This window comes from Pyrgilauda ruficollis, unplaced genomic scaffold, assembly GCF_017590135.1.
Source record: "Pyrgilauda ruficollis isolate IOZ18807 unplaced genomic scaffold, ASM1759013v1 scaffold12, whole genome shotgun sequence".
Classification (NCBI taxonomy): Eukaryota; Metazoa; Chordata; class Aves; order Passeriformes; family Passeridae; genus Pyrgilauda; species Pyrgilauda ruficollis.
The window spans coordinates 8,392,933-8,411,337 of NW_024510321.1; the positions used below are offsets into that span (position 1 = coordinate 8,392,933).

General features: G+C 40.6%; 2 protein-coding genes across 5 annotated transcripts in view; one reads left to right on the forward strand and one right to left on the reverse strand.

Annotated features, from left to right (window-relative positions):
• Positions 1-3,736: 3,736 nt before the first annotated feature.
• Positions 3,737-4,719, reverse strand: LOC121364421 (spidroin-2-like). 3 transcript variants are annotated; one of them, XM_041487696.1, is made up of 4 exons: positions 4,595-4,719; positions 4,300-4,558; positions 4,109-4,203; positions 3,737-3,946 (listed from the first exon to the last, which is right to left on the reverse strand). In XM_041487696.1, exons 1-4 carry the CDS (start codon positions 4,717-4,719, stop codon positions 3,937-3,939), a joined length of 489 nt encoding a protein of 162 aa, XP_041343630.1. In that variant the 3' UTR covers positions 3,737-3,936. The 3 variants fall into 3 exon arrangements, with proteins under 3 accessions (XP_041343630.1, XP_041343610.1, XP_041343620.1); XM_041487676.1 differs by having other exon boundaries at positions 4,300-4,719; XM_041487686.1 differs by having other exon boundaries at positions 4,068-4,203; positions 4,300-4,719.
• Positions 4,621-18,405, forward strand: part of WDR37 (WD repeat domain 37) — a 44,381-nt gene continuing 30,596 nt past the window's right edge. Inside the window, exons 1-4 of one of the 2 annotated variants that reach the window (XM_041487664.1) lie at positions 6,000-6,089; positions 10,062-10,093; positions 13,925-14,102; positions 16,654-16,750. In XM_041487664.1, the coding sequence (XP_041343598.1) occupies positions 13,965-14,102; positions 16,654-16,750 (235 nt within the window). In that variant the 5' untranslated portion in view covers positions 6,000-6,089; positions 10,062-10,093; positions 13,925-13,964. Of the gene's footprint in view, positions 4,950-5,999; positions 6,090-10,061; positions 10,094-13,924; positions 14,103-16,653; positions 16,751-18,405 lie in introns of those variants that run through there. The other variant, XM_041487657.1, reaches the window with a different exon arrangement.

The following is an 18,405-nucleotide window of genomic DNA, read 5'->3' on the forward strand; positions in this document are numbered from 1 at the left end:
AGAAGGCAGCAAACAAACATCCCGGGCAGCAACGGAGCACAGGCGGGATGTCAAGATGAACTGGTCAGATAGGGCAGTTTTGGTATGCACAGACAACAAACTAGAAAAACTTCAATACCAGCTTCTAGAAACTTCACACCGCCATGGCTAAATACCTCCTCAGCAAGAGTCTTGCTGGTTTATTGCTCGTCCACAGATTTGGGTTTATGACTGGATGCCATAAAAAGGCTAGAAATGACATTTAACATGTCTTGGAGGCACGGCTTGCTCTGATTCCCTCTCAGCTCAAGTTCCAGCATTTCACTCTGGTTTGCTTGATTTTTCCTGTGAACAGGACAGATGGCCTGTCACTGAGAGATATCATTAACAGCACAAATGTCCAAATGGACAGTTAATATTTTACAGTGGAGGGGGTTGTGGGGTGGGTTATCTCACAGCATTCCCCTGTGCAGAGCTTGCTGAAAGAAAGAAGAGTGGAGGTGATTTGAGTGAAAGCCACTTGAAACCAGCAGAGCATCAAAAGTCAAAAAAAAAATTAAAAAAAGAACACTGTAACAATGTGTTGGCTGCTACATATCCTTTTAACTACATAAAACATAACATTATCTATTAATGTTGTGTTATTCATTAATAAACTACACATTTAATGTTATCACAGGACTGTTGATAATAAATATGTACTCTCAGAAAGGACAGAAATGTACACAGATTGCTTTTTATTGAGTTTACTTTTCATTACTTTACAGATTACTTACTGCTGAGTCATTGGCACAAAAGAACAGTAATTGGAGACTGAGATATACTGATGTATCTTCATAGATATACTGAGAACATCCCTCACCACATGAATCACTTGCTTGTTTCATTGTTCCAGATTAAAACAAACAAACAAACAAAAAACAAAACTGTAATTTTTTCTTCTATCATTTTCCTAAAGTAACAAAACAAGCTACACAGATCTATCAAAAAAATAACTACTGAGATGGACATAGAAACCAGGATTTCATATGATGACAACAGAATTAACAAGCAGCTCTTCTGCAAGTGAAGCTCTTTTAGAATAGAAACTACTCCCCTGGGAGGCAGAGATGTGTCTGTGCCTGGGGCACAGCTGGCATGGGACATCAGCAGGTGTACACAGTGACCTTCAGGCTGCACAGCAGAGGGAAACCAGGAAAAACGTGCTTATACATGGTAGAGAAAAGAGGCTTTTCTTCCTAGCAATAACTACTGAAAACTTCTATACAGGCACTTCAGAACCTGACAGTCAGAAACAATTACAGCTCCTGTCTTGCACAGACAAACAAAGCACTTCACCTGAGTCAATGCTGGTGAGCAGCAAGAAATAGCAACAAGGCCTGGTGGATAATGAGAGGCAAAGAAGCAAGGACAAAGGATGACAGGGACAAACCAAACCATTTTCACAAAACAAACAAGAGAGAGACTTCCCAAGCCCTTAACCAGAAACCAGGTTTTATGTCACCTGTATCTTCTTTCCTTTTGCTCCCCTCCAGACTTGCTCTTCGCCCTCAAAGCTCTCTGTGTTGAAAATAAAGCATGCTAATTTTTGTAATGGTATGCACTTCACTGTAACCTCAGAACTTCTACTGCACCCTGCATAAACAGAATGCCTGAAGTGACATACAAATGCTTTTGAGACTTAATTTTTGTATCTCCTGAAGTGTCCTGACTGTTTTCAAACACTCAGCTACCAAGGGAAAGAGTTTCCTGTAACAACTGAAAAGTCTTTCATTCACCTGAAAATTCAACCAGTTGCAAACCCCTGACATAGTTTTGTCGCCTACTAAGAGAAGGGCAACTCCCACCAAACTGAAGAAGAACCTTTCAATTCTCCAGCAAGTTAAACAAGACGATCACAAGCTACAAGATGAAATAAATGCTGAACAAACCTGGGATTTGACCCCAGCCTAGAATGCATAAACTCCTGAAAAATGCTTATCCTATGTTTTCAGATTTGCCAAGGAAAATTAATGGGCTTCTTTCCCCCCTTCACATCCAAACTTGTTCTTTTTCAGCTACCTGTTAACTTGCTCTGATGTCTAAGACTTCCACTTCACCCTTCTCAGCTACAGAGCTATCCTTGTTCCTGGTCTCCCTAGAGAATTTCTCTTGTGAGTCCTTTCCTGCCTAGAGCTGTAGCTCTTCAGAAAATATTTGTCTAAATGATCCAGTCACGTGCTGAGCGAAAAACAAACCTGCGTTTTATCTGAAATGAGAGGTAAATTCTTCCCAGTCTTAACTAATCTCCTGTTCCCTTGATTCTTCTTAAAAGGCCTCTTTCAGGGAAGTGGGTTGGCTTCAGCTCGCTTCAGAGAAGACAGATGTCTTTGTAGTAAGAATATATGCTAAATATCTAAGTAGGATGTTGTATTTGCATTTCGTTCTGCTATCTCAAGCTGATGGAAAGAGTGCTGTGATGGATGGCTTCCAAATGTTTTTATACAGCATAAGGTAATGAATAGTGGTATAGGAAATCACTCTTCTAGGAAGGAGTTATTAGAAGGTTTCCTACATGAATCAAGAAATAACTCTTGAGTCCTTTTCTCCCTTAAATTTTTTTGGTTGGTTGGTTTGGTTTTGTTTTTATTTCTTTTGGTTTGAGCTCTGGACAGAAGCCTTTGCCTTTTCCTGCTACATTTACATGTTTGAAAAATGCTCATTTGGGAGGTTCAGCTATTGTTCTGTTGTGTTGCTGATTTCCCAAGCCTCCTATCTTGTCTTTTCTAGTCCAGCCATGGGTGCAGAAGTAGATTTGTCCACGACAACCTAATTTTTTCCACTCTATTTACTGTATCCTTATTGAAAAACCTTCTCAGCTATTGAAAAGATGCTGACTAGTACTGCCCTGTTTCCCTAGGCTCCTGTATTGCTATTTATGTCTCGTTTTGTATCAGGTAGTTTGTGAAAAGCAGTCTTTTGTTCTGTACTTGCTCCTACACATTACACAGTGCCTGCTACTCTTGCAGTGCCATGACAAAACCAAACCAGCAGCAGAGCTAGAGTTACAACAGGCCACTTGTCATTCTCTTCTCATGAAAAAGCAACTGCATCCAAACAGGGCCTGTTCATTTTCAGGGGAGGCACCCTGTACCAAGGAAAAATGTTTAAACTCATCTTTCCTCATTTCAGTATTTTGCATTTCTTCAGATAAAAAAAAAGGTCATCTCTGTAATGCACTCTGCTCCTGGGGAGTGTGCTGCTCCAGAGGAGAAGGAAGCTGCCAGGTGTTCTCCCCAGGAAATCTCTGATGTGAATCTTTGTACTCCTGCTGGACATTTTTTTCCTTCACACATATAGCTAAAATTGTAACAGTACAGTACTGTTATATTAGCGTAAAGTAATTTTGGTAGGGATTATGAGGCTTAAAAATGCCTAGTTAGAAACTGAACAGCTGAGAACTCAAATTGTCACTTGGCCAAGATGGCTGAGCCGCCCACAACTGCACCGACTCTAAAGAGAATTCAAAGCATTGAACTGGGGCATTTGGTCAGGTTGTGCTCAGCTTCCTCCTGGGCACCTCTGTTCCATCTCTTGTCCTTCTCCTTTTGCCTGTTCCGTCTCCCCTCTTTTCCACTCCTTGAAGCCATTTAGCTATTTAGTTTGCTCTCTTTTAGTGGTTTTGAAGAAGGGAATAGGCTAAATTACAGGATGTGCTCAACCAGTTAGGCTGGTGATTTTGGAGAATGACCTCCAGTAATGAGAAATATGCTAGTAAACAGGTAAACCACTATTTTTGTTGCTGTTTAATACAGCTTTAAGACATGACTGCACAGAAGTGAGTAGAAAGAAAAAAAAAGACAAATGAGAACTGCAGGCACATTTGTAGTTGGGAAGCACATTAAAAGAAAATGTAATATTTCCAGCTCTCACTGGCACATGTTCTTCTGGCCTTTTTACAGACCTCTTCTAAGGCAGTTAAGATAATCTGCCGGAAGAGAGAAAATAATTAGGCGAAGGCCTCTTTTGACTTTCACTATCTGCTACAATGAATAAGAATTTTAGGTGGAGGTTTATTCCAAGTGCTAATCAGCAGGGGAATTAATCACATTTCAATTACGCGTTGTAGGCTTCAGAGTGAACAGCCTACTTGCAGAACGTCGTGGTTGGCTTTGATGCGCTGCCTCCGTCACTCCGTCTGCAGACAAAGTAGAAAAACTCCACAATCGGTATCTCCCAGCCCTTCTGTATTAAAAACGATATGGAATTCCAGTCGTGTTCCCGCAAAGTTTCATCTCCCTTGTCAGTCCCCTTGATCCAGCGTTACTGGAGGTAACTAACCAAAGCAGCAGCGGCAGTTTCAGTTCGGTCACAGTAACGGCAAGCTGACACAGCCTTACCCCGAGGGGCCCGCTCGGCACGGAACACACCGCGCTGTTTAACCTCCGGCACGGCGGTGACCCGGGGAGCAGCGGGGCCGAGCGGGGCGGTGGTGGCGGGGCAGCTCCCGCCCGGCCCGGCGGCACTCCCGAGCCCGCGGGGCTCTCCCTGCGGCCGGGGCGTTCCGAGCCCGCGGGCCGTGCCGGGCGGGAGGCTCTCCCTGTGACCGGGGCGTTCCGAGCCCGCGGGGCTCTCCCTGCGGCCGGGGCGTTCCGAGCCCGCGGGCCGTGCCGGGCGGGAGGCTCTCCCTGCGGCCGGGGCACTGCCGAGCCCGCGGGCCGTGCCGGGCGGGAGGCTGTCCCGTTGCCAGCCCGTCGCCATCGCGGCTCGGAGCGGGGGCCGCGCCGCTTCCGCCGGATGTCGCCGCGAGGGCTCGGCACCGGGGAGGCGCGTCCTGCCCGAGCGGCGCCGCGATCATCGCCGCTGCTGCTGCTGCCGCCGCTGCTGCCCCTCCCGCCTTCTCCTCGTTGTCCTCATCCTTCCCCTCCTCCTTCTCCGCGCCGCCTGCGGCCCTGCCCCTCCCCGCCCGCCGCCGCGGCTGTGGCTGACAGGTGAGTGCGGGGGCAGCGGGGCGCGGACCCTCCGCCATCTTCGCGGCCGCCCGAGGGGCTGAGGGGTGCGGGGGTCCGGGCGGGCTCCGGGCAGCGGCGGTGGCACCATCGCGGTGGTACCTGCGCGGTGCCGCCGCCGCCGCCCAGGCCCGCGGCGCAAACCGGGGCTCCTGCCCGGGCACCCCCTCCCTACCCGTTCTGTTCTGCTTTATTTCCGCGTGAAATGACTTGCACGTTCTCCTATAAAAACCCGAAATCAGCGAAAATAAGCTGTCCTTCCTCTTCTGTGTGTCGCGGTTTTCGAGCGCTGGCAGCTCGAGGCTGCAGCGATGGTCCCAGGTCTGCGGGTAGGGAAGCCGAGGGTGCAGCTCAGGAGACTCCTCTGCTAACTTTGTTCGTGTGCTGCTGCCTGTGCTAAGGACAGGCCAAGCCTAGAGCCCCAGTTGTTCACAGGTGGAGTTCAGATCCTCTGACACCTGTACAAATGGGGTAAGCATGAAACTCCCAAATTTCTGAAGTGGGGCACAGCTAAAAGATGAGGGGAGCACCCTTTGTGGTGGCATGGGGTGAATCTGGCCTTCAGTAGTGGGAGGATGACATGGAAGTGTCCAAGATGGATAAAAGTTGTCTGCAAAGAGCCATCTTCAGTAGTTGTCTTCTTTTCTGAGCTAAAACCCTGTGAAAATAAGTTTGAGGGAAGAATAGATATGCTTAAATGTATTCAGGGGTTGAGTGGATGTTAGGTTGCATTCCTTATGCAACTTCTTTCGAGTTGTGTTGATGTGTGGCTCAAGGACATCATGGTGTTTGTGAGAAAAGAGAAACTTCTGTGTGTGTTTTTATCTCTCTTGTCCAGCTTGTCAAATTTATTTTGTTATTGCTGTTAAAGTGGGCTTTCTGTAACAGTAAAGTCATGGAAGGCTTATGTAAGGAATTGGTGGAACAGCTTCTTCAAAGTGATTCAGTGTCATTGAGTACACCTTGACATGATACAAACCTCTGTTCTTCAGGCACCCATTTTACAACATTACAACTGCATCATTTTCCTTGAGCAAATTTCTGAAACTGCTTTCCAAGCAAGTCTGCTGTTGGCATTTCTGATGTTTTTGAAAGAGAGCTGGTAACCCCAAGAACCCACAAGTATGTTTTCTAATGAGTAGTTTAGATTAGATAATCTTTGTGTGTGGTGTCAGCTCTAACCTGTCTCGTAATAGCTTTAGATGTCGCTTTGTGTGTTGTGGACTTGGGCAATTATTTTAAGAAAAGGTGTTGGCACCAAACATTAGCATTTAAGGCAGAGGCCAACTGTAATGTTGATTGTCTTTTTAATGCCAGTTTTTTATGTGTATGTTTGTCCCTGAACTAGGTTTATCATGTTAAATCTAAAGATTTTAAGATGAGAATGCCTCTTTAATATACAGGCCCTTCCACCATCTATTTTTTAATTCAGGACTTGTTTGAAGCATGCATGTTTGAAGTGCTTAAGTTTGTTAGTACAGTCACAAGGCAAATATTGTGAGTGTGGTGATAATAGCTTACGAGAAGATCTTACTTCTATGAAATCCTGAAATTGCAAGCCAGAACTAGTATGTGCCAAGTGAGGAGGAATTAAGTGGTATTACATTCTATAAATTTGAGATGAGATTAGGATCATTTTATGTCATGGAATTTTAAGTCTAAGACTAGTAGGGTGTCTTGTGAGGTGAAAGCCAGGGTGAGGGGCTTTTTTTGGAGGCCAAGCCTTCAGAGCCCTTTGGAGGAGAGTTGGTTACTGCTCTGTGAATGACATCTGACGAATGGACAGGAATCAGGATGGTCTTCTTGCGAGCCAGAGTGATTTGTATTTTCTCATCTGCAAGCAATATGTGCTGGCTATTTTTAGGCTTGGTGTTCAAGATGGTAGGCTGGGTGCTCGCAGTGCTCTTACATGGACTGTTGGTAGGTTCTGTAGTTCTCTGTGCTAGACCACATGAGGTAATGCTTCAAGAATGTGCTGTACAGAGATTATTTATTGGTGCTTCTGAAGAGCTTGCTAGATATATTACAGTTAGAGTCAAAATTATTTGCTTTTGTTCAAGTCTTAAAAATAAAAAAAGATTTTAGTTTACTGGCCAATAATATATTCCCAGATGAAGAGCAGTGAAACTAGAGGCCACTCTGCTTGAATAAGACCATAATAGCAATTAATTAATACATCCATAACAAGTACACAAATATTATTTGTTTAGGGACTAGCAGAATAAGATTCTGGCTTCCGAGTGTGGTGCAGTACTTCTTGAACAAAGACCTGGTTAAATTGCCTTTGCTCTTAAACTTCCTTAGGATTCCTCACCCTCAGGTCTTGTATTTGCATCCCTGTTCCTGCATGGAGGCTACTTCTAGGTTGTTAGGGATTTGCTAATACAGAAATGGGAGCTGCAGTGTCTGTGAAACAGCTGAGGAAATAAAGTACCCTTCAAACATATTTTAGGAGTTACTAGCTGTAAGTAATTTAGCAGGACCTGATGCTGTCTGTTGAACTCTTCAATAAAGTCAGTTCATCCATACCTGTAAATAAAAGAAGGTGCAATATATACTGTTAGGTTACTAACTAGTGTTGAACATAAGATTATATTGTACCTTGCACCATTTAAACTAGTTGAAACAATGAGCACCCTCAGTGAGCACAGGTGGCACGGGTCTCCAAGGGAAGCTTTCAGGACATCAGCAGTTTCACTAAATAGGTCTTATTCTGGTGATTATGAGTGGACCCAGGAAGGTTTCTACTATATTTTAAAAAAATTTAAAAATGAATCCAAGTGTGCTAATTATTGTTGTTTAGTATTAGGTAATATGGTGAGAGTAACATCTTTTTTTTTAGCAGACTCTATGGCAGTCTGGGTCAGCCCTGCATTTTGGTGTGACTGCAGCATTTGCTGACATAGTTGAATTAGCAAGATCAAAGCTTGCTAGCTGCAAAACTGGGCTGGCTTACATTTGGATGTTGGTGTTAGGAGCTTGCTTAGAGTAGGTACTCACTAATGTTTTAAAATTTTTATCCTTGATTTCAGCTGTATAACATACTTCAAATTTATTGTTGCCGCTTCTTTACCCTGCTTTCTGTTGAAAGGAAGTTGTCACCTTCAGTGGTGGATGCGTGCTTTCCCTTTCGCATTTCGAGGAACATGCAGTTTCATTTGAAAGAAGGCTGCACTAAATATAGAAAAAGAAAAATCAATGTTATAGTGCTTGAGTGGATTTCACAAGGTTTGAGCACTCTCATTAGTGTTTCTAGCATCATCTCTGATGATCCAGAATGGTTTTGTTTCCTAAATATTTACCTTTAGCAAAACAGCTAGTCTTACTAAGCAGTCTGTTTAGCCTCATCTTTCTCAGGTGTGCTGTAGTCTTGCAGCTTGCATTGAATTAATGGCACTTGAATGTACAGCATCACTGAAGCAAATTGTTCAAAATGGAAGTTTTACTCCTTTAAATTTTATTTCCTTGCATATTAATAAAAGAGTGTAATGGCATATGTTGATACTTAAATTCCCTTAACTCATGAATAATGCTGTCAAACTGAGTTCCATGTAATTAAGAACCTAATAACTGTAATAATTCTCCTCTCTTTCTGTTTTCCCTCCCTGCTTTGTGGAAAAAAAAGCCCCAAACCCACACACTCCCCTACGTTAATGGGCATCTTTGTATTGTAAGGTTTTAATGCTGCGCTAGACAATAATTACTATTGTAAAATGTCTTTGTGTTTTATGTAGTATACACAGAAATTTTCTTCTAAGCCATGTTTGAAAATGGGAGACATGAGATGAAGAGATTTAAGCACACACAAATACACTAAAATTGTATGGGTTTTTTTTTTTTTTTTCATTTAACACAATCATTTAAATAGTAACTGTTGCTATTTCTAAACTCTAAAGAAAATGGAACAGGGAGATGTTGGAGAAGATGTTGCTGAATCTTCCTGGTGCTTTCCCTTTACAGACTTGTGTGTTGTCTTGAATGAACAAAAAAGGAAATGCAATACTGTAGCCGTTCTGTCTGTGCTCTGACAGCAGAGCACAGCTTTTCTCCTGGCTTCAGCAACATGCATACCCCAGGAATTCTTTCCTTTCAGCAGCCTTCTTGTTCTGTGTTCAAGGGCAGAAGTAGGCAAGTACAATTATTTACTGCTGCAGTGAGTTTTTAAGTCTGGAAGGCCAGTGTGTGCACTCTTTGTTGTGCTGTTTCTCTGTTGTAGCTGACTAAAACAGTAATTGGTTACACATCTGCTCTTTACTGTTACTCTGATGAAATATTTCCTGTGACTGAGTACATCTGTTACAGAAAGGTAGGTGGTGGAACTTTAACACACTGTAAAATATCCTGTGAGTTTAATTAAACAGCATATCTGAAATACCGGAGTATCTTTGCATTCAGCAAGTAGTAACCACCTGTGGTGTAGATGTTTTCTGGAACATCTTTTACTCCCCTACTTCTGCAGATTTATATTGCTAGAAAGGTTGTCTCGAGGCTTTGACAGATCATTGTGTGAAGTCTATGCAAATGGAGTGTTTTCTAAAATGATTGAGCAGAATAGCTCAGTATGTCTCTTCATCTCACTTCTTAGTAATACAGTACTTGTGAACTGCCACCCTTAGTGAAAATAGTTTAGTAATACAATATGCTTCCTCTTTCTCCCCCTCTCCCTTTTTTCTCAGAAAGTACATTTGTTCAGCCTTTTTTATGCTTGATTGCTAATTTTTAGTTTCATTTTATTCAGGAAGCAAGATTCCAGTACTTCTTGGTGGTTTTTCCCATCCTACTTGGGGCATTACTGAGTAGAAGGAAAGTGACCTTAGTGAATTTTTCTTTTCAGAACCCATTTAGAACACTCAAAAGTTAAGATTAACTATATCTGGCTAATAATATGTAATGGATTGTTTTGAAGCGCTTTTTTCTTACTTGGTTTCACTGGGATTTGGTGTCTAGCCTTGATTTGTATTTGTTTTCCCTCATCCCCCCTTTCCTGCTGTCTGGTGTGTTCTAACTACAAAAGTTTCAAAGAATTGAAAGACTTTGACTGGTTTGTGTACTACTGACTGTTTCACTAATCAATATTTAATATGGTTTTCATAGGATATGTAACATGACACTGATATTCTGGACAGGTAATTTTCATTGTTTGAAAACCTTACATAATAAGGGGAATCAGGTAACTGCTAGAAATGAGCACCTAATTTTTTTTAGCATCATATTGCCAAGGATCTGTTTTGTGAAATCTACTCTTGAAAAACCTATAGCTTCTTACTGCTGCAATTAGAATCAGAAGAGTCCTGAAATTATCAAAGTGAAGTTAATATTTAAAGGGACACTGTCACTATTTTAAAACTGAATTGAAATCCTTGTTCTAAAAAAACTCATTGGTTATTGCTCCATTACTCAAAGTTTGTAAGGCTGTTTGGTGGGATTCAGAACAATAATATTAAAGGCAGTGAAGCTATTCCCCTTAACTTCTCCTTCCCATCCTCTGTATGCACATGCCTGCTTGTGGCCTCTTTGGTTTCAGCTTTGCTGTGGCTGTGTGCACCCTCCTGCCGAGCCTGGGAACAGCTGCATGTTTGCCCTCTCCAGAACGTGCATGGGTGGTGTGTCATGCTGCTGCATGAGGAGAGGGCAGTCCCTGGCAGTGACACTGGCTGCAGGTGAAGTGCTGCTACCAAACAGAGACGGTGACGGCCGTGATTCCTACCCAGTCTGCTCCGTTTGCTCACGAGCTGCCAAAGTAGAAACTTCTACGTAGAGAACGTGAGAATTTCACTCTGTAAAGACGTAATCTCATGCATATGACTGTGTCCCTTTAAATTCTGTGTGCTAGAGCGTATAGCTGCCAAATCTGCGGGTACTGATGCTGAGTGCTGCAGTTGATTCATTGAGGGAAGGGATAGCACCCAGAGGGACCGTGACAGGCTTCAGGAGTGGGCCCATGCAAACCTCATGAAGTCCAACAGGGCCAACTGCAAGGTCCTGTACCTTGGGTTGGAGCAGTCCCCAGTATCAGTGCAGGCTGGAGGGTGAATGGATTGAGAGCAGTACAGCAGAGAGGGACCTGGGGGTATTGGGGCATGAAAAACCAGACATGAGGCAGAAATGTGTGTATGCTGGCAATGGCACAAGAAGATGTGGACCTGTTAGAGCTAGTCCAGAGAAGAGCCACAAAAATTATCAGTGTGCTGCAAACCTCTTCTGTGAAAAAAAATCTGAGAGAGGTGGGGGTTTTAGCCCAAGAGGATTTTCTGGGGACACCTTGTCCAGGTCTTTCAATACTTAAAGGGAACTTTGGAGAAAGAGAGACTTATTACCAGGGACTACAGTGATATGACAAGGGGTAATCATTTTAACCTGAAAGAGGGTAGATTGAGGTTAAATAGAAGGAAGAATTTTTTACAGTGAGTATGGTGAAACATGGACACAGGCTGGCCAGAGAAGCAATGGGTGCCCCACCCGTGGAAACATTCAAGGTCAGGTTGGATAGGGCTCTGAGCAACCTGATGAAGATAAAGATGTCCCTGCCCATTGCAGAGGAATGTGACTAGATGACCTTTAAAGGTCCCTTCTAATGCAAATCATTCTACTCAAAAAAAGGATATTGCTCGGTAATGTCCTCCAAAAGTAGTTTGGCAGAAAGGGCAAGTGAAACTAACATAGTTAAAACAGTGGCTTGTAAGGCATAAGCCACATTAACATCTGGTGTCTAACAGTTCAGGAGCCACATCTGGCAGGGATTAGAAATTGTCTTTTGTTGTTTTTACACTCCTCTGCCCCCAGATCTTAAATGAAATGGTGTTAATGGATTTATGGGATTATATGTAGCTTTGTGTATGGATAAAATTGTCTTAACAAATCTACCTGTGTGCACACTGATGCTTCTGGCCTTAAAATGTAACCCCAAACTGCAGAATATGGTAACTGAAAGCCATTGAAAGAGTGGTTCCCAAGTGAGCTAGAAAGCAGGGTAGAAGAGGGGAGAATATATATATATATGTGTGCTTGGGATCTGATCCTCTTTTGAAAAGAAATAGAAATGTGTTGAACATGGAAAACCTGTTCCTCATTCTTGACCATATGTCCATGAACAGGAAGATACTTAGTGAAGCCCAGAAAATTGGCAGTAACTGTTTATGGGATGGACTTCTAAAAAATTTTGTAGAGGAATCTAGCCATAGTGAATAGCAGAATTTAGGCAAATAGGGAACCACCCAATGGTAGTTTTTTCTAGTCTCTTTAATTTGTGACTATAGCTATTTAGTTACTACTGATTAATCACACATAAAAAGCTCTGATGGGATTAGGTGCAGGGGAGGACTCTGTGGAATCCAGAGGATATGAAAAATAAAATTTAGTACAGTACAGGTCACTGGTGCAACGTAAATTTTATTTTAGATTCACTATGGAATTGGTGTCAGGTTACTGGAACACGGTTCTTCCAGAAGCTAATTAAAATACCAGGTTTTTTAATAAGGACAGATGGGCATTAAAATCTTAACTAAATCTAATCTAATTTTTGATACTAATATCTGTATCTTTATACATTTTCATTTTGTGATATAAAACCCAAAAGAGATTTCAAGCTCTTGTTAGTCACAGTGCATACTGTGTTTTTAGTAAGATGTGCTTTCCTTGGCTATATGATCTGTTAGAAAGCTGGAAACACCATGTCAAACTCCTGAACTGGTTAATGCCTGCTCTTGTTAATAGCCATGGTGCTCATTCCTAGCGTGAGATCCAGTGTGTTGGCGGATCTTAAATTGGAAGTGGCCCTGGGTTTGGTTTAAATTTTCTCTGATCAACTTGTGTAAAAGGAAGCTCAGTTGCCTGGTTAGCTTTGCCAACTCTGCTCTCCTATTTCTCCGCAGATTATTGTACCTATTTTAAGTTTTAATTGTGGTTTCAGAAATGATTTATGCTGGAGAATGAATTTTTATTTTGTTCTCATTGTGCATGATTGAAAAATTTTGGGCAGTCAATCCTGAAATATTTGAAATGTTTAACAACTGGTACCTCATGAAACAAAAATTAATTTCTGTTGAATGTTTGGTTTAAATTAAAAAAATCCAATCATTAAATATTTGTAAAAATAAGATTTTGACAGTCAAAAACATATTCTCCATATTTATGCAATCAAACATAATTTGATTTTTCATATATATTCTCCACATTTATGCAATAAATCAGACATAATTTGATTTTTCTTAAAGAGGGGAAGCAGTAGCTCATACATGGTAATACTGTTCGGCGATACTGTCAGGTGGTGTTAGGCGTATTGAAATGCATATATTTGGCTTTATCAAGGTGACAGAAATGAACCACATCACCAGCAGCCTGTTAAGTCGGGTGCACTTTCACTACTGTCATAAATTCATGGGCATTTTCATTATTAAGGGAAGTGAAAGCATGAGCTGCCAAAAATGGTGGAAAGTAGTTTTCAGAACTTCTGTCATGAAAATTAATTTCTGCCTAATTCTAAACAAGGACTTCTGTTAAATTTTGTATAGCAGTGCTTAAAGTTGAAGAATACATTTTTAACCTGACAGTGTCCCTAAATTACCATGTTTGCTTTCATTTTCCAGCTGGGTTTTAATTTTGCATGCATTTCAGTTAACTATATGCATAATAGTTGTTTCCTGGAAGCACTTTGGGGCTGTCTCTGCTGGTGTTCTCCAAAATGAGCAAGGAAGTGGAATTTATTTTTCTTTTGTTGAGGTTTGTTAGCTAATGAATAAATAACGCAGAAGCAATTCCATTCTATTTACATATATGCATATGGTTTTGAACTTAATGTTGTTTGAAGAACAGCTGTAAGTAAGAGGGATCTCTTCTTTTTAATGACAACCCAAACAACTCCAAAGTTTAGTAGAACTAAATACTTCCATTTTGAGAAAAATATTTAAATAGTGGTTTGTTTGGCAAAGCAATTTGTAATGTATGATGCTTGTCCTTAGTTTATCATAGGAGCCTCTGTGAAGCTGTTTTTTTGAAGTAATGCCAATAGAAAGTGGAAGCTGTGCATCTGCTCGCCAAGCAAAGCAGAAACGTAAATCACACAGCCTTTCCATCCGGAGAACCAACAGCTCTGAGCAGGAGCGGGCAGGACTGCAGAGAGACATGTTGGAAGGGCAGGTAAGGTGATACTTGGGGGCTTGCATCACTTCTTTATGTGTTCCCTATGGGGAGAAGCTAAACAAACTTAAATATTGAAATATGTCCAGTAGAGCTGCAGGAACAGCAGATTTTGTTGCTCGTAAGTGCTCACTGCCTTTGGAGATCATTGATGTGAATGTTGACAGTGTTTCAGGTTGTGTTGAGACCTGTGGAGTTTATCAGCTTCGGTGTTTTCTTAGGTGAATGATCAAGCCATAAAACAGTGTAAACCCCAGCCTGTTTATTCACTGCAACCTCTCCCTCCCACCTGCAAAAGAAAAAGGTCAAGATTGATTCTTGCTTTCATAAGTTTGCGTTTGGAATAGTAGCAATCCAGAAATATGAATAAATCAAATACTTCTTATGATGTCTCTGATAGGGAAAATATTAGTTGGAATGCTGTTCTGCATTCCTTTCCATAAAGTAAACAAATACTGCCTGCCTGACAGAAGTGTGAGCTAACTCAGATTTTTATTTGTGTGGGTTTTTTCTTGTTTGGCTCAAATGAAGGTGTGCTATTCTGGGATTAAATTTAAGGGAAGGAACAGCAGCCACTGCTTCTGTAGCTTTCTTAATCACGTCAATGTAGTGGGGGCAATCTGGACATGGAATGTTGCACCTAAAAATTCTGAGATTACTTGTAGGTAAGGCTTCTGTCAGAAGCAGTACTGGCAAAGTACTGCTTCAGTTTAAAAAGTATTTGTTGTCAAATTGACTACACAGTGTTAGTGTGGGACTGGCAAAGGTAATGCAAAACTTGATTTTTATGAGACGGTTTGAAATACAAATGGAGTTTGGCTACGAGAAACCTCACACTGCAGATATGCTGAAGGGAAAACCTGGTGTTTTCTCAGTGTTATGACTGTTTTATTTTAATTAAATCTATTTTTCAGTAAATCACAGCATTAGTTTTCTGGGAATTAACAGAGCTTAGGTTGTTGCTTCTAGTCATGTAGAAGCTGGAGAATCAAGTATTTGGATAGAAAACTCTTCATGCATTTGTAACTACTGCAGCCTTACTTCAGGAAAGGCATGAAGGGCAGCTGAGAGGTCAAGATATGCTGTCACCCCTGCATAGTAAACCAAAATATTAAGCTGTTTTTGTATTTCTAAGCAAACTCTAAGTGTATTAGACTGTAATACATAGATGCTTAAAATGTTTTATATATCATTTTGTTGGATTTTGTTGACCTTGAGCAGCTAGGTGGCAGATTCTATCGAGTAGGCAGTATTAGTGCCCCTTCACAGTGGAGCTGTAAACCTCATGAGATCTAGCTAAGGACTTCTGCAGATAAAGAGATAACATTATTACATGCTGTTTTAATAAGCTGTTTTAAACAATGCTAACTTTAAACAGAGCACAGGAAGTGAATGCATTTTACTCTGTTGGTTACTTCATTACAAATTTAGATTTGTTTATACTTTTGGGCTTTGAGAAATGGTTTGAAAAACTTTTCTACATGTCCTTTTTAGTTGCAAAAGTTGTTGGATAAGTTAGTTTCTTCCATAACCTTGCTGTGTGAAATTATTGGGTAATTGAAATAATTGTTCTAACTTCAGTGTTTCTCTTAATAGTGTATAATGTATTCAGTATTTTTGTTTAATCAAGGGAGAGGCAGATGAAGAAAGGAATGATGTAGAGGGGCTTAAGGAGCATGGTCCCACTTCTTCCAGCACAGTGCCACCGCTTAAACCAGCTGTGAACCTGTGTAAAATTGTGCACAAAGCAGGTGTGCTCTGTGTCATGGCTATGAGTGGTTTCTCTTGCTCTCTCTTGAAACTTGGGAAATAACTTACACAGCCAGGGTCATGGCAGGCCCTTCCCGCTGTGCCTGCAGACAATTCCCGGGGCTGTGGCGGAAGGTGACTCAGTTAAGTGGAAACTCTTTTTAAAAAGAAGTTTGTAGCTGGCTACCTAGGTAAATAGTAAGTGTAGTAAGCCAATTTATTGATCTACAAGCAACTGAAGAATAGACTGCTCGAGTAATATCTGAGGAGGAAAGGATTAGAAATTGTAGTTTTCTTCACACTTAGTTATGGTTAGTGATAAAAGTAGGTAAATGTTAAAAATACATTTAAAATTTTAGTTTGTCTTAAGCTTTGGTAATAAGATGCATTATGTTTACAGCTTTCTAACCCATTGCATAGTCAATTTTTGAATTACTTTATCAAACAAAGGTATTCTTTTTTCTTGAACTGGAAACATACTCATATTAAAAAGAATTTTTTCCTCACTTTGTTTTTTAAAATTAATTGTACATGCATCTCGATTTTTATAATTTTTCTCTAGTAAAGAAAACCAAAACAAATACCATAGGTGATTTGAATTCTATCCCTTGAAAGCGAAAGAATATATAAAATGAATAACTCTATGATGCACAGTTATTTGTTTTGTGTTCTACACTAGCAGTAGTTTTAATTTGCCTCCTTGCAAATTAAGATATAGCTGTTAAAATCAGTTCAAGACTGAAGAGTAATTTTATTAAATACATGTAAAGAAAAATATAACCCCCAATATTTTGCCTCCTAGGATTCTAAGTTGCCATCTGCTGTCCGGAATACACTCCTTGAACTTTTTGGACAAATAGAGCGGGAATTTGAAAACTTGTATATTGAAAATTTGGAATGTGAGTATCTGTTTTTTTCTCCAACTTGAATTGTTCGTATTTAGGTTGAAGTAACACTAATTAAAACACTTATATTGGATATTGTAGTATAATTAGTGTACCTGTTCTGTGGGCAGTTTAGTAGTTGTTCTGAACTTGTAGCCAAAGATGGAGTTTGTACCTTTTCAGAAAAATCACTTTCTTAGCTCTTTGATGCAAGCAGTGAGAACTGATGTCTGTCAAAGCTAGTGAAGGGTCTGTCTCCTTATTATTGTAGGCTCTGGTTGTGTTAATCTCCAGAAACTCCATCCAGCCTTTGAAGTTTTTGGCTTTGTTTTATAATTACAGGCGTAATTTTTATTGTAGTAGTAGTATTAGTAAATGTAGTAGATGTAGTATTAGTAAATAAATTTGATTAGTAGATGTAGTATTAGTAAATAAATTTGGAAAACCTACTTGCATGAAAAAGTGTAAAATGGGGTGCTTTTGGATTCAACTACTTACACATTGCATAACCAGCACCTGCAGCTGTTCAGGAGTTTTGAAGTCAAGCAGTGAGATAAAAATTCCAGGTGTTGTCTTAAAAAGAGATTTGTTTGATCAGTTGTGATCCAAGCTGATGTAATGTTCAGGAGTTTTGAAGTCAAGCAGTGAGATAGAAATTCCAGGTGTTGTCTTAAAAAGAGATTTGTTTGATAACAGTTGTGATCCTGATGTAAGCTGATGTAAGCTGATGTAAGAGGATCCCAAGTTAAGTAACACAGGTCTATACAGTCAAGCCTCCCTTGCTGGAATTTTAAGTTGTGTTACATTGGCTTGGATTCTGAATTGTGGAGCATGTCTGATTTGGGTCCAAGTAAATTTTTTTTCCATACCTAATCAGTTCCCACAGTTAAACCAGGCACTCACATTACAAAAAAAAAAAAGGTAAAAATTCTTGCCTGCTTTTTTTGACATGTTCTGGGTTTTTTATTCTCTTAAAACCTGTGATTGTTTTGGTTAAAGGCTATCATCAAAAGTATGCATTTTTTAGTGACAGTTTGCACAACTGAATCTTCGGCCTCCTGCTGAGAAGTTGGCTGGTAGCAAGAAAAGTAGAATTTCCCTCCCAGCCTTCAGAAATGCTTGTCAGAAAACAAGGGGTGGATTTGTACCTTCCAGAGTATAATTATTTTCCTTCTTTTCCATTTCTTTATCTACTTTCTTCACAGCTCTAGTCATGATTGTGATCTCTTTTCAACCCCCTGACAATTTCCAAATTTTTCTCTTATCATGCTGAGTCTAATATTTTTTGTTCCTGGTCTAATTCCTACAGTAGTGCAGGAGTTACATACACATAGTACACATAACTTTTTTAAAAAATAAATTCCAAAGTATAAAAAATAGTCATTTGCAGCATTACCTTTCCTCTGAGACTCTAGTAGTAGACAAGTATTCAGGGAGAATGCTATTTTGTGATTGATGTAGCCTGTGTTAAGAAAGGATGTGCTCATTCTGTGGCTAAAATATTTATGGTGCCACAAATTTTCTGTCTTCTGCTGGATTTAATTCAATACAGATGGGCCATGGATTTCACAGAAATGGTTTTGTTAAACCTTAGCCTCATTTATTAGTAAGAGTAATTAGAAGCCACCAATACTTCGCGCAGAATCTGGGTCAAGGTTGATCTCTGGAAA

Bases quoted from the DNA above. Each gene is read 5' to 3' on its own strand.
- LOC121364421 (XM_041487676.1), bottom strand. From the start codon at position 4,719: ATGGCGACGGGCTGGCAACGGGACAGCCTCCCGCCCGGCACGGCCCGC. The intron at 4,204-4,299 runs GTTAGTTACCTC...TTTTTAATACAG, and splicing joins AAACTGCCGCTGCTGCTTTG to AAGGGCTGGGAGATACCGAT.